The following is a 20,892-nucleotide window of genomic DNA, read 5'->3' on the forward strand; positions in this document are numbered from 1 at the left end:
TTGCCTGCCTAGAAGTTCCCACTGTATTGGATTTAATAAAAATAAAAAATGAAAAAAGGATACAGTCTTCTTCCTGAAAATAGGTCTCTGCTATCTAAAAAGATATACATAACAGTACAGTTAAACAATTTGGCGTATTCAGCTCTTTCATTCTATTCAGACATTCACATATTTTGGGTCGAAGCTCTACTTTGAGTTACATCAATAAGAGAATTGGTTTTATAGCAATTTTCGAAACATTTTCTTACACCAGCGGGGTTGGACTGGGATTCTTTGAGCCCACAGGAGAAAATTTGCAGACGGTGTGCTTTCTGCACCTGTATGTCCGTTCTGCAAAAAGATGGACTATGTCCGCAAAATGCATACCACGGACCAATATTTACAGACCGCAAAACGGATACGGTTGAGTGCATTTACGGCGGAAGTCCGGGAAGGCTTAAAATGAAGTAAAACAAATAACACTAGAAAAAGAAAGCTGCACAGGTTATCTTTTGCAAGGTTACCTCAACCAACTCCCAACTGAAAAGGCGGACACACCCACACTTCTGGACCTGCCAACTCACAACTTATGTGTGTGGGGATGCCAACTCTACCCTAACAGAGGAAGCTGGGGAAAACAAGTTGGGCATGTAAAATTTCAAAATATCCAATCCTGTCCACAAGGATCGCCAAAGGTGCTTGACATCAGCTTACTCCCCGCTCTCCAATGAGAACACCTGCACACTGAGCATGGATGAGTATGGGGAGTAGAGAGGTACAGGGTTTTGGCCAACAGGTATTGAAGGTGCATGACCAGTCACCTTCAATACCTGTCACCCCCCCAAAACAAATTTTTCATTTTTGGGCATATTAAAATCCTTATTGGACGACTATTCCCTATATAGGGCTCTTACCTTGTTCTGTGGCTTGGTTTCACTAAAAATCGAGCTTTCAAAATATGCAAATGGGTTTAGAGGTGACGTCATCGGCGCAGGCGCCCTGAGGGAGTCCTGAGGAAGCCAGCGTCCTTCTCTCAGAGCGCCTGCGCCGAATGAAGACACGTAAGGCACAGGCGCAGGATTTGAATTGCAGACAGGGCCAGCCGGAGGAGAGCCCTCGCTGTCCCTGTCAATCAACAGGAGGAGAGGGCGTTTTTCTTTTAAAAAGGAGGATGCGGCGGCTACCAGCAAGTAGACGTCCTACTTGCTGGTAGTGAAGTCATTTGCATATTTTAAAAGCTTGATTTTTTGTGAAACCAAGCCACAGAACAAGGTAAGAGCCCTATATAGGGAATAGTCGTCCAATAAGGATTTTAATATGCACAAAAATGAAAAATTAGTTTTGGGGGTGACAGAAGCCCTTTAAGAACCAAGCTGCAAAGCCATACCTGATGAAGGCACATAGAAAGCATCCGGCCATCAGTTTGTTCACACCCGTCTCGAATGAGGGAAAACAGGGAGTCTCGAAGTTGCTTCTGATTCTTGTGTTCTGGACTAACATGCGAGTCAAGTGTGGCCATGTCATGAGTAGAATCTACACACTTGTCTTCTGAAACAGATATATCCGCTGATGCCAAAAATCCTGAAGGATTAGTCACAGAAATGTTAAGATGGTGGATAAAGCAATAATTGTTTTGCATAAAAGGTTTATCATTATTTATTAGAAACTAGTACACCAGACAATATATGGTGAAGACCCAAAGTTCTTAGATACACTTTAAAGGCTATGATAACCTTTGATAGAAAACTGACTTTTACATATGAGGGAAAAAAAAGTTTTAAGCTGCAATCTGCTTTCCATCATTCATTTTTAGACCCTCTGGTATTCAGTTTGCAGTTTACTTCTAGTTTCAGAGATTCCTGATGTGGGGTCTACCTCTCAGTAACACATACTGGAGCAGAGTATCCAGAATGATGCCGTCTTCCCTTTGTAAAAATGCCTTGTGTGCGTTCCTCAATATCCACAGCCTGTGTGAACTGCCCTCCTTGGATGCTTGCTGTGTGCAACCTCCTGCTCCTATCTTTGAGAGGGGGGAGGCGGATGGCAAAAAGCCATCAGAAATAAAAGCAGTCAGATTCAGCAGCACCAACAGCTATCTAAAGGACCTACACACACTCTGCAAAAGCAAAATGACATTTTTTAATGAACACTAGGGGCGGGCGCTATAGGCGATATAAATTTGTGTTATAAGCATTAGCAATGCGCCGCACAGACAGAAGGAGCGCCCGGCGGCCACGGCGCATGCGAGTATAATGCTGCTCACCATGGCAGCCACAACCATGGTCCTGCTTGTGGGGGGGGGGGGGGGGGGGGTCTGCCACCAATGATCAATACTGAGGAGGGAGGGGGGGGCACATTGCCCACTGCCACCAATGGGGGGGGGGGGGGGGACCCTGTGGCCACTGCCACCAATGATTAAAACTGGGGAGGGAGGGGGGTTGATAAGAGGGAGAGGCTGGGGGGCACATCAGAGGCTGGCTGCCATGGTCAGCTCCCTGCTGTTGTGTGCACAAAGCACAGGGCAGCAGGGAGAGTGTAAAGTCCTATTCACCGTAATAGAGCTCTAATAGGGTGAATATAAAATGACTGCAACTTTAGATGATGGGGACAGCCAGTTGCTACATTCGAAATATGTGGGAGCTGTGCCTTTAACGTATAGTAGTGACCAAAGTTTTTTTTTTTTTTTACAGCACATATTTTTTTCAGCACATTGCCATCTTTTTGTCAGATGTTTCAATGATATACTAAAGCACACTTATCAGCATTTAATAGTTTGTTTGTTTTCTCTTAAAGGGCTTCTGTCACCCCACTAAAGTGATATTTTTTTTTTGGGCTAGTGAAATTAGTTATATTGCGATATATGACAATATAATTGTGTTACTTACTTTGATCCAGCAGTTTCTGCAAAAAACGAAGTTTTATAATATGTAAATTCGGTCTCTATCAGCAAGTAGGGCGGCTACTTGCTGGTAGCTGCTGCAGAAATCCGCCCCCTCGTCGTGTTGATTGACAGGGCCAGCCGGGATCTCCTCCTCCGGCCAGCCCTGTCGGCATTTCAAAAATCGCGCGCCTGTGTTGATTCGGAGCAGGCGCTCTGAGATGAGGAGGCTCGTCTCCTCAGAACTCCCTCAGTGCGCCTGCGCCGATGACATCACCGAAATAGAAGACGTCATCGGCGCAGGCGCACTGAGGGAGTTCTGAGGAGACGAGCCTCCTCATCTCAGAGCGCCTGCGCCGAATCAACACAGGCGCGCGATTTTTGAAATGCCGACAGGGCTGGCCGGAGGAGGAGATCCCGGCTGGCCCTGTCAATCAACACGACGAGGGGGCGGATTTCTGCAGCAGCTACCAGCAAGTAGCCGCCCTACTTGCTGGTAGAGACCGAATTTACATATTATAAAACTTCGTTTTTTGCAGAAACTGCTGGATCAAAGTAAGTAACACAATTATATTGTCATATATCGCAATATAACTAATTTCACTAGCCCAAAAAAAAAATATAATCACTTTAGTGGGATGACAGAAGCCCTTTAACTTTGACAAACAAGTTTATGCAAACACTCAGTATTTCCAGTGTCAACCCTTCTTTTTCAAGACTTCTGCAGTGTGCCCTGGCATGCTGGATATTAGTTTCTGGGCCAAACCCTGGAGGATGGCAACCCATTCTTGCTAAGGCTACTTTCACACTAGCGTTCGGGGCTCCGCTTGTGAGATCCGTTCAAAGGCTCTCACAAGCGGCCCCGAACGCTTCCGTCCAGCCCTAATGCATTCTGAGTGGATGCGGATCCGCTCAGAATGCATCAGTCTGGCAGCGTTTGGCCTCCGCTCAGCAGGCGGACACCTGACCGCTGCTTGCAGGCTGCCGCTCGCCTGGCCGTGCGGAGGCAAACGGATCCGTCCAGACTTACAATGTAAGTCAATAGGGACGGATCCGTTTGAATATGACACACTATGGCTCAATTTTCAAACGGATCCGTCCCCCATTGACTTTCAATGTAAAGTCTAGACGGATCCATCTGAGGCTACTTTCACACTTAGAATTTTTTTTACAATATAATGCAGACGGATCCGTTCTGAACGGAGCCACCGTCTGCATTATATGAGCGGATCCGTCTCAGATGGATCCGCTCTGAACGCAAGTGTGAAAGTAGCCTTAATTAGTGCTTGAAGTTTAAAACACAATTTCTGTTCTTTGTCCACCCACTTTGAGGATTGACCACAGGTTCTCAATAAGATTGAGAATCTGGGGAGCTTCCTGGCAATGGACCCAAAATCTTGAGATTTTGTTCACTGTGCCACTTCGTTATCGCTTTTGCTTTGTGACATGATGCTCCATCATGTTGGGAAAAGCATGGTTGATCACTAAATTGCTCCTGGATTTTTGGGAGAAGCTCCTCTTGGAGGATGTTTTGATACCATTCTTTATTTATGGCAGTGCTCTTAGACAAACTTGAGAGTGAGCCTACTCCCTTAGATGAGAATCAACCCCAAACATGAGTGATCTCAGGATGCTTTCCTGTTGGACACAGGACTCATAACGCGCTCATCTTTTCTTCTCAAGACAATTACTTTTCAAGGTGTCCTAAACAGTCTGAAACGGTCTTCATTAAGGAAAATAACTTTACCCCAGTCCTCTGCAGTCCAATCCTAGTACTTCTGGCAGAATGTCAGTCTGCCATTTTTCTTGGAAAGAAGAGGCTTCTTTATTAGGCTATTTTGACACTAGCGTTTTTTTTTTTGCAGATCCGTCATGGATCTGAAAAAACGCTTCAGTTACAATAATACAGCATCCGTCATGAACGGAGCCGGTTGTATTATGTCTTATATAGCCAAGACGGATCTGTCATGAACTCCATTGAAAGTCAATGGGGGGACGGATCAGTTTTAAATGGTGTCAGCGAAAACTGATCGGTCCCCATTGACTTACATTGTGTGTCAGGATGGATCCGTCATGTTCCGCATTCCAGGATGGACAGCAAAACACTGCAGGCAGCATTTTGGTGTCCGCCTCCAGAGCGGAATAGTGACTGAACGGAGTCAAAATGATGCATTCTGAGCGGATCCTTTTCCATTCAAAATGCATTAGGGCAAAACTGATCCGTTTGGGACCGCTTTTGAGAGCCACGACTGATCTCACAAATGAAAGCCAAAACGCTAGTGTGAAAGTAGCCTTACCCTTCTTGACACCAGGTCATTCTCCAAAAGCCTTCACCTCACTGTGCGTGCAGATGGACTTACACCTGACTGCCGCCATTCCTGAGCAAGCTTTGCACTGGTGGTGACTTGATCCCATAGCTAAATCCTCTTTAGGAGATGGTCCTGGCATTTGCTGGACTTTCTGGGGCATCCCGATGCCTTCTTTGTAGCAAATGAATCTCTCTCCTTAAAGTTCTTGACAATCCAATAAATGGCTGACTTAGGCCCAATCACAACAAGCAGCATCCTTGCCTGTGAAGCCCTTTTGATGAAAAGCAATGATGCCCGCACGCATTTTCTTGAAGGGAGCGATGGTTAAAATCGCTATTCATCTGATCACTCTTCTTAACCTTCTAGAGTGAATGCAAACTGCCGTCAAAAAAATAAATAAATGAAAAACCTAAATTTGTGTCAGTCTCAAAACTTTTGGCCACGACTGTAAGTATAACATTATGGTAGAAGTCAATGTGGGGTTATATAATACGTATGTGTGTTATACGTTTTTTTCCCCCCCAGTTATCCCTGAGGTCGCAAAGATAACAGGGGCAGGATAAAGGGAGTCCTCCCCCTTTTTCAGCACCGTGCAGGGTTAAATTGTCTTGGATCAGAGCTTTCTCTAGCGTGATCACCATGTGCATACATGTAACATACATCAGGATGAGGGGAAGGGACTCCACCATGATGAATTTGACGATGTTGAAAGGGTATAAAGCTTAAAGTCAATATGGCTGCACATCCTGTTAGCACCTTTTCAATATGACCATTATAAATGAATGGATGGCCCTTTGAATAAAATGCTGTGATTTTAAGTGACCAGAATATCAAGACAGTGCCAAATGGGTTTACTCATACTGTGGAACCCCTTCATTCTAGAAATCAGTACTAGCCACCTTCATGTGTAGCTCTTGACATACCAGACTCCCCCTTTTTTAAATTACACATGCAGATTCACAAACGGTGTTGTCCTCGGGCGATGTCCTTAGGTGTAGTTTGATAAAGGTTTGCTGTGTAAACTGGGAAAGCTCTCCTGTGCATATGCAGAATGTATCCATAAACCCCCATTCGTCCAGTAGTACCAATATATTAGTCAGCAAAGTTTAAAGGGTTTGTATCACCAGAATGAACCCTATTAAACTAGCTGACATTAGCGATGTGCACATCCTGTTAGCACCTTTTCAATATGACCATTATAAATGAATGGATGGCCCTTTGAATAAAATGCAGTGATTTTCAGTGACCAGAATATCAAGACCGTGCCAAAGGGGTTTACTTGTACTATGGAACTCCTTCATTCTAGAAATCAGTACTATCCCATCTCTGACCACGTCCTGCTATTGACTGGGCCAGGCAGCGTTAGTCTCCTACTGCCGGCCCTGTCTGCTGTGTAAATCTCGCGCCTGCGCCGTCCCGTTCAGTAATTTGGCGCAGGCACAGCGAGTGAAGGGTGATCTAGCGCAATCTAGTGTAGCAGGGCGTGGCCAGTGGTGGGAGAACGGAGCCTCTAGGAGCAGGGACAACGCCTTCATTAGAATATCAACTCCAGACCTTCTGTATGTGTCAGGCAGAAGAATTACCATTACACTACAGATCGGCTCTGTTGTAAGGACTGAATTTTCTGTAATAAAAAAACTGAACACTAAATAAATAGTATATTACTGAGATGAAAGGAAAAAAATTGCACCATCTACCAATCACCATAATAATATGTTCACTATATTGTACAGCTTATGATTATAGGGATACCAAATACTGTGTTCTATTTTTTTGGTCATAAACTTTGTTTTTGTTTTTATTGAATATCACAAAAAACAGTATTTGGCATCCCTGTAATCATAATTACCTGTAGTGATCATATTATTTATGGCGATTGGTGTGAATAAAAATGGGGATGGGGCACACGGTTTGCCTGTATGGAGCCCTGAAATTTCTGATGGCATCTGTGGATCCAAGCTTGTTTGAGTGCTTGAAACTCTGCTGGAAAAAACTAAAAAACAGCATCATGGCTGACATCACGTCTACAGGGCAGGGTCCAGGAGAATGAGTAGAACACCGCCCTGAGAGGCAAGGACACAGATAATGTTGTTTCTACAGGGCAAAGCCTAAGGCTGTATTCACACGTCCGCAATGTGTTTTGCGGATACACGGAGACACGGATCCGCAAAACACTGAAAGCGGCAATGTGCTTTCCGCATTTTGCGGACCCCACATTGCCGACATAATAGAATATGCCTGTTCTTGTCTGCAATTGCGGACAAGAATAGGACATGTTCTATTTTTTTGCGGAAACGGAAGCACGGATGCGGAAGTGCGGATCCGCAAATGTGGATGCGGACAGCACGTTCCGTCCCCATAGAGAATGAATGGGTCCGCACCCTTTCCGCAAAATTGCGGAAAGGATGCGGACCCATTTTGCGGACGTGTGAATGGAGCCTTAGGGTAATTTCACACTTGCGGCAGAGGATTCTGGCAGGATGCCGGATCCGTCAAAACGTATGCAAACTGATGGCATTTGTCAGACGGATCAGGATCCTGATCCGTATGACAAATGCATTGAAATGTCGGATCAGTCTCAGGTGTCATCCGAAAAAACGGACCCGGCATTTATTTTATTCACATTTTTTGCATGCGCAGACCGCAATGCCGAATCAGTTTTGCCGAAAGACTTGGAGCCGAATCCAGCATTAATTGAAATGCATTAATGCATTTCAATGGAAAAAAAATGCCGCAAGTGTTCCGGAATTTTGGACGGAGATAAAACCGCAGCATGCTGCGGTATTATCTCCGTCCTGAAAAGGCAAAAAGAATGAAGACATCCTGATGCATCCTGAACGGATTGCTCTCTATTCAGAATTTATTTGGATAAAACTGATCAGTTTTTTTCCGGTATTGAGCCCCTAGGATGGTACTCAATGCCGGAAAAGAATAATGCTAGTGTGAAAGTACCCTTACAATCCTTGCCACTCCTCAGATGTAGACGGCATGTAATTTACAAAGGGAACCAACACAATGAAAAATGTCACATGACCACGAATGAGTGCAAGGAAAATTGCACATTACAGATAGACTTAGTCATATATTTGTAAGTAATGGTATGCGTTTCCTGTCAACCGATTCTGAAAATTACAATTGCAGATATCAGGACCATATAGAACACAAAAGAGAATTTTGCTTCATTTTTGGTTTAGTTCTCAACAAAGCAGTTTAAAGGGAACCCGTCACCTGGATTTTGGGTATAGAGCTGAGGACATGGGTTGCTAGATCGCTGCTAGAACATCCGCAATATCCAGTCCCCATAGCTCTGTGTGCTTTTATTGTGTAAAAAAAAACAACGATTTGATACATATGCAAATTAACCCGAGATGAGTCAGAGCTTGAAAATATGACTCTTCTCTGGTCACACAAGATATGACTTATGTTAATTTGCATAAAGTAGGGAACTACCAAAATGCATAATACTTATTGAATTAGTCTGCGAATGAAATTAAAAGTGTAATTTATATGTTTAGGATAACACAATGAACATATAGAAACGCTCAGTGAGGGTAGCATGGTAGAGGTGACAGGTTCCCTTTAAGAAAATACATTTTTTTACCTGAGGATTTTCCATTCGGAGTCTTCTTATTTCTATTACTGCGTCTCCTGGCCACATGTTTTCCTGTAGCACTGTCCTTGGTGGACAGAGGAGCAGAACTTTCTACCACTGTGCAATCCCCTTCACAGCTCTTCCTGCAGTTAAGTTGACCACACACCAAGTTGCCGTTTTCATTATTATTGTTATCCTGGGCATCTCTATTATGAAGGCTGATCTCTGTGTTTCTGTTCAAAGGCTGATCTCCATTTAAGTTGTTCTCGTTCAGGTCAGATGCCATCTGAAAAGAGGTCTTCTCTGTTTCAGCAATAGGGCAATCCCCTAAGCCATCCTCTGCACTGGTTTGCAAGCCTGTATGTGGGGTTTCCTCTGTGTTCATCGTGGTAAGTATTAGACCATTTCAATCATACCTAAATGTTTAATGAGAACAAATGAACTAAAGGAGATGGTAACACATCTATTTGCAGTCACAGAAAATCCAGCGACAAATACCGTGTGGTATTGTATGAATTGACTTGCATGAAGTTTTTATTGTGGTGGCCGACTCTTTCCCTGTGGGATTTGCTCCTGACCAGGAGGCTAGTGATGACACTATTAAAGGGGGGTTGTCCCACAAAAAATATTCTAGTTTTCAAACCAACATCTGGATCTGAATACTGTTTAAATTGCATGTGATTAAACATTTAGTGTAGTCTAAGTTAAAGGGAATCTGTCACCATCGCCCTGTTCACTAAAGTACCTAATTTCCTGCAGTCTTCTTCTTACTTATTTCGTTTTGTCCTTTTGATAAAAAATACCTTTTTATGATCTGCTAATGAAGCTCCAAGGTGCCCAAAGGGGCGTTTTTTTTCCTCTCTGGTGCCCAGTGACACCCCCCCCCCCCCCCTGCCGTGCCCAGCCCGCCTTAATTTGAATCCCAAGAACGCCTCTTGATCCTGAAATATCCTCCCACAGCCCCGGGAAACGGTTCCGCCCCCTCCCCACGTCATCGTCTACCTTCTAGAAATGCCCCATCCTTCTTCCTGTCGAGGGCCAGAAAACTTGCATGCGCACTACCGCCTGCGGCATGCGCGATCATCAAGCTCCTGAGGGTAACAGCCTCAAAAGTCTCACTGGGCAAGTGCCGAGCCCAGTGACGTAATCTGAGCGCTGTTGCCCTGAGGTGGTTGATGATCGCGCAGGCGTACTGCGCAAGTTTTCTGGCCGCCGACAGGAAGAATGACGGGGCATTTCTAGAAGGTAGACGATGACATGGGGAGGGAAATAAAAAACGCCCCTCTGGGCACCTTGGAGCTTCATTAGCACATCATAAAAAGGGCTTTTTTTATCAAAAGGACAAAACGAAATAAAGTAAGAAGACGACTGCAGGAAATAAGGTACTTTAGTGAACATGGCGATGGTGACAGCTTAAAATGGTAAAAGCAGGTGACAGATTCCCTTTAATAAATAAAATGCATCTGTGTAGCGCCACCTGCAGTTTTTTATTTTTTGTATTTCTTTGACCTGCTCACTGAGATGACCGCACATGCTCAGTTTTATTCTTCAACTGGCTCCTGACTGTGATAGGGAGAGCATGCACATGCCCCCTTAGCTGCAGCAGAAAAGACGCTCCGTTTCAGCTGCTAGTTTGATATAAATCTAGCAGAGCATGGAATGGGGAGATTTCTGGATCCATGTGAGGTACAGGGCTGGTTCTAGCTTTGTTAGAAAGAGGTTGTCATGTACTATACGATGTCTGCTTTAAATTGTTTACATTAGTCATGGGATAACCCCTTTGTCTTAATTCTGGGTCTCCTTCCTGCAAAGTTCTTCTATACTTACAGTGGACCCTGATAAAAACTTTTATTGGGATTTCTTAGACGCAAACAACATTACATTACCTGGGCAAGAGTAAACTGGATTGATAACATCTTGGGGTAAAAATTATTGCCGATGCTAAAGACGTATTACGCCTTATCTATGAAACGCCTATCTGGTTCCAGTTGTCAGACCTCAGAAATTGGGTAACTCTTTTCCCTATCCTGGTATGGCAGGATAAACATTTTAAAAATTGATGCCCTTTGAAAAATGTTATATGTGTTTGAGCACCTCCCACTTCCTCTACCTTGTGATTTTTTTTTTTTTTGTGTGTGTCCTCAGGAGGATGGAGTTCAGGTTCTTCGCGGGGGTGGGTTGGGACCCAGGCCTTCTTTTACACCGGAAAAGGACACAGGAGGGATAGGATAAACAGAGCACAAGGTACAGGACACTAGTGTGTCAAAGCAGTGCTTCCAAATGGCTCTGGTATGTTGGAGATGCAAGTCTACTTTCACACTAGCATTTTGGCTGGATCCGGCAGGGTTCAGAAAAAACGCTTCAGTTACTGATAATACAGCCGTCTGCATCTGTTATGAACGGATACGGCTGTATTATCTTTAACATACCCAAGACGGATCAGTCATGAACTCCATTGAAAGTCAATGGGGGACTGATCCGCATCCCAGGATGGAAAGCAAACCTCAGCATGCTGCGGTTTGCTCTCAGTTATGAGAACAGAATGCATTTTGGAAGAGTTTTACGGTAATGAGACCCTATGACAGATCTCAATACCAGGAAATATTAACGCTAGTGTGAAAGTAGACTAGAAGGATGGTGGGGGTCACTAGAATGGATAGGCGGAGCAGTCCTGAAATTAAACAGCTGTGTGAAGACATCACTGTCCTATTTCATGTGTTGTATAAGATTGATGTCCAAATCACAGATGAGATGGGGGGTAATTTATTAACCCCTTCAGGACCCTGCCATTTTTCACCTTAAAGGGACACTGACAGGGCCAATAAGCATATTGGAGGTATATATCTGGCAGTACAGGTCTTATAATGGGTATTACAATCATATAAGTATCCCCCCTGTCCACATTATACATACAGTAAACTTAAGTTTTATAACCTGCTCCAACGGTCTTCAATCTGCCCAAGGGGCAGCGTTTCACCTCTCTTGCGCCCAGCCAGCCTCCCCCAACTGCCGCTTTGAAGCGCCGCCCAGTTCATGAATATTCAGTTTGCTGGGCGGCTTCTGCGGTCCCCGCTCTGAAGCGCTGCACTTAACAGTGCCCTGCGCATGCGCCAGATCTTGTGAAGTCAGGTACAGTAAGCGCCGCCCAGCTCATCAATATTCACTTCGCTGGGCGGCGCTTACTGTCCCCGACTTAACAAGATCCGGCGCATGCGCAGGGCACTGTTCAGCGCAGCGCTTCAGAGCGGGAACCGCAGAAGCCGCCCAGCAAACTGAATATTCATGAGCTGGGCGGCGCTTCAAAGCGGCAGTTGGGGAGGCTGGCTGGGCGCAAGAGAGGTGAAACGCCGCCCCTTGGGCAGATTGAAGACCGTTGGAGCAGGTTATAAAACTTAAAGGGGTTATCCCATCTTAGACAATGGGGGCATATCGCAAGGATATGCCCCCATTGTCTGATAGGTGCGGGTCCCACCGCTGGGACCCGCACCTATAAGGAGAACGGAGCAGAGAAAGTGGAGGAGGGCGCACTGCGCATGCGCAGCCGCCCTCCGTTCATTTCTATGGAGCCGTCGAAAATAGCCGAGCGCTGGCTCGGCTATTTCCGTCGGCCCCATAGAAATGAATGGGAGCGTTGGCCGCGCATGTGCGGTGCGCTCCCATTCACTTCAATGGGAGAGGCGAAGAGCTGTGCCTGGTGGTGGTCGGACCCTGGGAAACCCGGGGTCCTCCAGCCACAACTCTCCCCGGCTCCGTTCTCGTTGTAGGTGCGGGTCCCAGAGGTCGGACACGCACCTATCAGACAATGGGGGCATATCCTTGCGATATGCCCCCATTGTCTAAGATGGGATAACCCCTTTAAGTTTACTGTATGTATAATGTGGACAGGGGGGATACTTAGACGATTGTAATACCCATTATAAGACCTGTACTGCCAGATATATACCTCAATATGCTTATTGGCCCTTTCAGTGTCCCTTTAAGGTTATTTTTTGCAAATCTGACATCTGTAACTTTATGTGGTGATAACATTAAAACACTTACTTATCCAAGCCATTCTGAGATTGTTTTCTCATCACATATTGTACTTCATGACTGTGGCAAATTTGAGTCAAAATATTTAATTTTCATTAATAATTTTTTTTTTAATTACCCAAAATTTAGAAATATTTGCAGTTTTCAAAATTTCAATTTCTCTGCTTTTAAAACAGATAGTGATACATCCTAAAATAGTTATTACTATACAATTTTCCATATGTCTACTTCATGTTTGGATCATTTTGCAAAATACATTTTATTTTTTGAGGATGTTAGAAGGCTTAGAAGTTTAGAAGCAAAGCTTTAAATTTTTCAGAAAAATTCCAAAACCCACTTTTTAAGGACCAGTTCAGGTCTGAAGTAACTTTGTGAGGCTTACATAATAAAAACTGAAAGGAATCCATGTTTTTATATGTTAAAACTAATTCTGCTTTCTGCTAAGTTTCTGTTCTCTGTAAGGCTACTTTCACACCTGCGTTCAGGTGTCCGCTCGTGAGCTCCGTTTGAAGGGGCTCACAAGCGGCCCTGAACGCAGCCGTCTGGCCCTAATGCATTCTCAGTGGAGGCGGATCCACTGAGAATGCATCCGTCTGCCAGCGCTCAGCCTCCGCTCAGTGAGCGGACACCTGAACGCTGCAAGCAGCGTTCGGGTGTCCGCCTGGCCGTGCGGAGGCGAGCGGATCCGTTCCGACTTATAATGGAAGTCAATGGGGACGGATCCGCTTGAAGATGACACCATATGACACCAATGTAAAGTCTGAAAGGATCCGCTCAGGCTACTTTCACAATTTTTCTAAGTTATAATGCAGACGTATCCGTTCTGAACGGAGCCACCGTCTGCATTAATATGAGCGGATCCGTTCTGAACGGATCCGCTCGAACGCTAGTGTGAAAGTAGCCTAACCATGAATCTTATCTCTTTGGCACTACTCCCGGATAACATCCCAAATATGGAAGTTCCGTTTTTGTTGCTCTTTTTTTGCCTGTAGTATAGAACGTGTTAAAGGGGTTGTCCAGGCTCAGAGCTGAACCTGGACAGCCCTCCATTTTCACCCCAGCAGCCCCCCTGACATGAGCATCGGAGCAGTTCATGCTCCGATGCTCTCCTTTGCCCTGCGCTAAATCGCGCAGGGCAAAGGCATTTTTCAGAGTTCCGGTGACGTACCGGGCTCTCCATGGGGCTGACAGGAACCCCGGTGACGTCACCGGCACTGATGGGTGGGATTTGGCTCTGCCCTAGCCAGTAAAACGGCTAGGGCAGAGCTAAAGCCCGCCCCTCAGAGCCGGTGACGTCACCGAACACACTGCTGGGCGGAAGTTACCGCCCGGCAGTGTGTTATTAAAAACAAAAGAGCCCGTGCCCTGCGCGATCTAGCACAGGGCACTGGAGCGCATCGGAGCATGAGATGCTCCGATGCTAGGCTCAGGGGGGCTGCCGGGGTGAAAATAAGGGTATGTCCGGGTTCAGCTCTGAACCCGGACAACCCCTTTAATATGATAGGTTGAATGAAAAACTTACGATGATATGCTAATCAAGGAGGTAAAACCCCCTCTATATAACCTGTGTGCGTTAAAAATAAACTTCAGAGCGTTCATTCAGTACAACATTGTTATGTCTGTTATTCCCTACTGAGTGAAGCGCTCTCCTGACGTCAAAACAAGACTCAAACCAAGCCGATACTAGAAGTTTGGTGCCAAAGGGTACCAGAGGGACGTTGAGATTTCCTAACAGAAACCACCCATAAATGGCCCCATTTTAGAAACTACATCCCTCAAGGTATTCAAAACTGATGTTACAAACTTTGATAACCCTTTAGGTGTTCCACAAGAATTAAAAGAATATGTAGATTACATTTCAGAATTTCACTTTTTTGCCAGATTTTTCCATTTTAAATCATTTTTTTCCAGTAACAAAGCAAGTGTTAACAGCCAAACAAAACTCAATATTTATTGCCCTGATTCTGTAGTTTACAGAAACACCCCATATGTGGTCGTAAATTGCTGTACGGGCACACGGCAGGGCGCAGAAGGAAAGGTGCGCCATATGGTTTTTAGAAGGCAGATTTCACTGGGATAATTTTAAGTTGCCATGTCACATTTGAAGACCCCCTCATGTACCCCTAGAGTAGAAATGCCAAAAAAGACCCAATTTTGGAAATTACGGGTTAAGGTGGCAGTTTTGTTGGTACTATGATTTTTGGTTGCTCTATATTACACTTTTTGTGAGGCAAGGTAACAGAAAATAGCTGTTTTGGCCCAGTTTTTATTTTTTGTTATTTACAACGTTCATCTGACAGGTTAGAACATGTGCTATTCTTTTTTTTTTTTTTTGTATAATTGTCTTTTAATTGAAGAAGTTATAAGAGTAAAAGAAACATATTTCCATACGAAATCAGCTGACCATCAGGTGATCAGAAAATATGAAAGATTTTTACAATGTAAATATAAATCACATATATGCACATCAAGCAATTCCAGTTTCATCAATACTAATTTGCATACAACCCGATCACCGGGAGAATAGCAATATAACTAAACATGTGCTATTCTTATAGAGCAGGTTGTTATGGATGCGACAATACCAAATATGACAATTTTTTGGTGTCTCCATATTCTGAAAGCCATAGTTTTGTTTTGTTTTTTGGGCGACTGTCTAATGTAGGGTCTCATTTTTTGTAGGATAAGAGGACAGTTGGATTGGTACAATTCTGGGGTGTGTATGACTTTTTGATCACTAGGTATTCTACTTTTTGTGATGTAAGGCGACAAAAAAAATGGCTTTGACAGGTTTAATTTTTTTATTTTATTTTAACAGGGTAAGGTCATGTGGTATTTTTAGAGCAAGTTGTTACAGACGTGGCGACACCTAATATGTCTTTATTTTTACATTTAACACAATAAAAGCATTTTTGAAACACCTAAGGCAATTGTCTTAGGTAGCGTATCATTTTTTGTGGGATGAGGTGACAGTTAGATTGCTACTATTTTGGGGGGCACACACTTTTTTGATCGCTTGGTGTTGCACTAGTGATTAAAGCAGGCCCAGCACGCATGTGGAACCTACACTTCCTGAATTGTATGGTAGCCGTCATGGCACATTACAGGTAGAATTTAGTGTTAGGAACCAGTCTTATGGAGATAGCCTTGACGTGCGGCAGACGGACTCGAATAATTTTGTACAAAATGATTTGCCAAGCATCTCTAAAAGTATAGAATTAGCAATTATTATGCATTTTTGTACTTTATTTGGTTTGCAGAGAGCTGCTGCATTCCATGTTTTGTTTTACAGTGTTGTTTCCAGCCATAGCAACGTGCCCCTGCGCATTGGGATGTGCTGACTGACCACCTTTTTCTTTGCACTAGTGATGTAAGGTGACCAAATTATAATTTTTTTGGCAGAGTTATGTTTTTTTTTTTTTTGACGTGTTCACCGTCAAAACGGGGTTAAGTCATGTGATATTTTAATAGAGCCGGCTAATACGGACACAGTGATACCCAATATGTTTAGGACGCTTTAAATTTTTATTTGAAACGTAAATTTTTTTGGCTAAAGGTTATTTATTTTTTCGCTATTTTTTGTCCCACTCTGGGACTTGAAACTCTGGGCCCAGCCCCCTTTACAATGCATTACAATACTTGTGTATTGTGATGCATTGGCTGTAAGTGTATTACACAGTGTAAGGCTACATGCACCCGACCGATCACCATGAAGTGAAGTAAAATATCAATTTTTGCAGATGACACTAAACTGTGTAAAGTAATTAACACTGAAGAGGACAGTATACTACTACAGAGCGATCTGGATAGATTGGAGGCTTGGGCAGATAAGTGGCAGATGAGGTTTGACACTGACAAATGTAAAGTTATGCACATGGGAAGGAATAATGCAAGTCATCCGTACTTATTAAATGGTAAAACACTCGGTAACACTGACATGGAAAAAGATCTAGGAATTTTAATAAACAGCAAACTAAGCTGCAAAAAACAGTGTCAGGCAGCTGCTGCCAAGGCAAATAAGATAATGGGTTGCATCAAAAGGGGCATAGATGCCCGTGATGAGAACATAGTCCTACCACTTTACAAATCATTAGTCAGACCACACATGGAGTACTGTGTACAGTTCTGGGCTCCAGTGAACAAAGCAGACATAGCAGAGCTGGAGAGGGTCCAGAGGATGGCAACTAAAGTAATAACTGGAATGGGGCAACTACAGTACCCTGAAAGATTATCAAAATTAGGGTTATTCACGTTAGAAAAAAAGGCGACTGAGAGGAGATCTAATTAATATGTATAAATATATCAGGGGTCAGTACAGAGATCTATCCAGTCATCTATTTATTCCCAGGACGGTGACTGTGACGAGGGGACATCCTATGCATCTGGAGGAAAGAAGTTTTGTACACAAACATAGGAGAGGATTCTTTACGGTAAGAGCAGTGAGACTATGGAACTCTCTGCCTGAGGAGGTGGTGATGGTGAGTACAATAAAGGAATTCAAGAGGGGCCTGGATGTATTTCTGGAGCGTAATAATATTACAGGCTATAGCTACTAGAGAGGGGTCATTGATCCAGGGATTTATTCTGATTGCCTGATTGGAGTCGGGAAGGAATTTTTATTCCCCTAAAGTGAGGAAAATTGGCTTCTACCTCACAGGGGTTTTTTGCCTTCCTCTGGATCAACTTGCAGGATAACAGGTCGAACTGGATGGACAAATGTCTTTTTTCGGCCTTATGTACTATGTTATATGTAAGTCATGTGTCCCAGCAGATATGACGTACATGTACGTCATGGGTCCCTAAGGGGTTAAACAGAAATCCGCCTATATTAGTCCTTTGCGTCCTAATCTGTGACTTTTCCCCGCTCATGCCAGGTTTAAAAAAGGGGGCGTGGTAAGGCGTTAAAAAAAAAAAAAACGGTCTAAATTTAAGACTGCGACGGTTCCACCACCAGTGCAGGGCTTTATTAAGGGTCCATTCACACGTCCGGGCTTTGGGTCCAGATCCATTCCGCAATTATGTGGAACGTGTGCAGTCCTATTTATTTTCAATGGGGACAGAAAAGATTGTGCTGTCGGCATCAGCATTACCGGTCCGCGGCTCCGTAAAAAATAGAACACGTCCTATTCTTGTCTGCAGCTGTAAACAAGGATAGTATTTAAATTGGGGTGCCGGCCCAGTGTTTTGCAGATAAGCAAAACACTACGGACATGTGAATGGACCCTAAGACCGATGTGTAAAACGCACACAGTCTTGATAAATGTGCCCCATAGAGTTGCTCTCTATGTTCACTGGTCCCAAAAAAGAAAAATGTTTCCGGAAACTGGAATGGCAGCAGAAAGGATAAGCTCTAGATTTTGGAAATCTGTTTCCCCACTCATGTTTAAATCATGAAAACTCGACTGCATCTGAAAACGTTCAATGACTCAAATCAACCCAATAGCAATATCGCCTTTTTTTTTTTTTTAAAGGAGCAGCAATTCAATGAGGAGTTTGATCCACCACAAAATCTGATACTGATGGCCTATCCTGAGGAGTGGACAACCCATGCAAGTGTAACGTAATCCCGAATTTCTATTTATGGCTAATTAACACCTCATGATTCTGTACGGGGATGAGTGATCGCAATAACCATCCCCCGTCCTCATACTGTGGAGGTGATCGCTGCATGTAAATGCAGATGTGTCCTTCATTGAGCAGAGAAAAGGAGAAAAAAAAAAAAAAGGGTTAATCTCTATTCTTCCCAAAGGAAGTTTTGAGAGTTTCCAGCAGGGCGCCAGAGGAAGGATTTAAAAATGTATTTGTATTTGCCAAGGCAAGGAGGTATTATATATTTTGGTATTTTTGGTGTTGGAGGGATATTAGGCTGCCAGGGGTAAACAAACCATCTGGGGGAGTCCCCTAATGGAGGAGATATAAGCACAGAAAGTGGAGCAAACAAACGTTTTTCACCCCTTTACAAGGCGCCACCATCCCTTAGATAAGCGATTAACTTCATTGAGCAAGCAGACGACTATCAAGAAGGAAACATTCCAATGGGCATACAATTAAGGGGGTTGTCAGGGTTCAGAGCTGTACCCGGACATGCCACATATAGTCACCCAGACAGCTGCTTTGAATCGCGGGAAAATGCATTTTCAGGAGATCCGGTGACGTACCGAGCTCTCCTCAGGGATGCCAGGCAGAGGTTTCAGCCCACCAGTAAAGTCACTGTCACTGATTGGCAGGTTTTAGCGCTTCCCTAGCCTATAAAATGGCTAGAGCAGCGCTAAAGCCAACCCATCAGATGCAGTGACGTCACCGAACACACTGCCGGGCAGAAGCCTCCGCCTAGCAGTGTGTTATAGCAAAAAAGAAGCCCTTGCCCTGCACGATCCTGCGAAAGGGCAAGGCAGAGAATCATAGCATGAAATGCTCCAATGATAACATCAGAGGGCTGCCTGGGTGAAAATATGGGTATGATCAGCTTTGAACTCGGACAACACCTTTAACACCCATATGGGTCTTGTTGTTATACTGGTTTTAGTTTTCGACCCATTTTGATACGCAATTATTTGCATATAGGCTTATATACTTCTATCTGGTGCCATTTATGAATTTTGCCTTAATAAAACTGATTTTATTGGGTCCTATAGCTTCTCTATGTGCTTATAAACTGCCATTAAGACATGGCTATGCTGTTACAGATGACGGCGCAAGTGCTTATATGCAGTTTTGGTCCTGAATTTCATGGGATATAACACATTGACAGGGCATTAGCAGAACTGCCTTAAATGGATAAACAAGATGCGAATTTGAAAAAATGTAATAATGAACGCTGTGCCAAGAACTAGCTCCGCGCAAGCAAGCAATTTATTTTTGCATAAGTTTTTTTTTCCTTTCTTTTCTTTAAAAATAAATAAATACAGCAGGTTTATGGAAAAATGCAAAAATAGGCACCAGAACATAAAGCAGTTAGTAAGCAGAATAAATATAGAATCATGTAAAATGAAAAAAAATTCTGGTCAAATCATTTATGGGCTATACACCTTACCGCATATTGGGCTATTCTACAGAAAATCTGAGATGTCTGTCTTTTCATTTGTTCCTCTAAGAAGAAAATAGTGCCTAAGGTCTATAGATGCCACTTTGCACTTTTACGTTTTGAAAATACCACTGATCTGTGGATGACACATATATAGCATAACAGTGTCCCCGTGTAGTAAATGACCCCCAATACATGGGTTGGGGGCCGGCGTCTGGTTTTGTAATGGCAGCGGGGCACGGTGCAGTCACTGTATTCTATTACACCGAGCCCCACTCACTGTAGCAATCATATCTAACCTGTAGGCAATGTTAAACTATAGAAATGTGCAATCCATCCTGTAGTGCTTTCTACAATCCTCCGTAGCAGGCAGGGGGCCTGGCGGCAGCAGCCTACTTCATTCATGAAGTGGGAGGAGCAGGCTTGTGACGTAGTAAGTTAGGCTGCCGCCCGCCCTCCTGTCTGCTACGGAAGATTATAGTAAGTACTACAGACTGGATTACACATGATTTCTATAGTTTAACATTGCCTACAGGTTAGATATGATTACTACAGTGAGCGGGGCCTGCTGTAATAAAATACAGTGACTGCACCAGGCCCCGCTGCCATTACAAAACTAGATGCCGGCCCAAAGCCCTTCCTCTCTCCCCGCTGATACACCCGCTGGCAGCGGTGTATCAGTGTAAATTGCATCATTCAATCCATAAGACGCACTGACATTTTGCCCCCACTTTTTTTTGGGGGGGGGGGGGGGGGTGCGTCTTAAAGGGTGAAAAATACGGTAAGTGTTATTCAATAAAATTTATCTGTATAGAGTCACCTGCTTTTTCTTATCTTGACACACGCTCAATTTCATCCTTCAACTGCCGCCTGAGCGGTAATAGGGGAGGGCTTCCGCTGAATGGACAAGCCCCCTTAGCCGCAGCAGAAAATACACCCAGGTTGAGCTTTCAGCTTGATATAAATCTAGCAGAGCAATGAATGGGGAGATCTCTGGATCCATGTGAGGTACTGGGCTGGTTCTAGATTTCCTGGAAAGAGACTGTCGTGTACAATATGATGTCTGATTTGTTATGGG

The 20,892-nt window shown here is 44.0% G+C and overlaps 1 protein-coding gene across 2 annotated transcripts in view; it reads right to left on the minus strand.

Annotated features, from left to right (window-relative positions):
- Positions 1-20,892, minus strand: part of CNST (consortin, connexin sorting protein) — a 101,606-nt gene that overhangs the window by 43,675 nt on the left and 37,039 nt on the right. Inside the window, exons 1-4 of one of the 2 annotated variants that reach the window (XM_044291930.1) lie at positions 20,635-20,802; positions 8,768-9,174; positions 1,367-1,560; positions 64-94 (exon numbers count right to left, since the gene is read on the minus strand). In XM_044291930.1, coding sequence (XP_044147865.1) covers positions 64-94; positions 1,367-1,560; positions 8,768-9,143 — 601 coding nt within the window. In that variant the 5' untranslated portion in view covers positions 9,144-9,174; positions 20,635-20,802. Of the gene's footprint in view, positions 1-63; positions 95-1,366; positions 1,561-8,767; positions 9,175-20,634; positions 20,803-20,892 lie in introns of those variants that run through there. The other variant, XM_044291929.1, reaches the window with a different exon arrangement.

Source organism: Bufo gargarizans, chromosome 4 (assembly GCF_014858855.1).
Source record: "Bufo gargarizans isolate SCDJY-AF-19 chromosome 4, ASM1485885v1, whole genome shotgun sequence".
Lineage (NCBI taxonomy): Eukaryota > Metazoa > Chordata > Amphibia > Anura > Bufonidae > Bufo > Bufo gargarizans.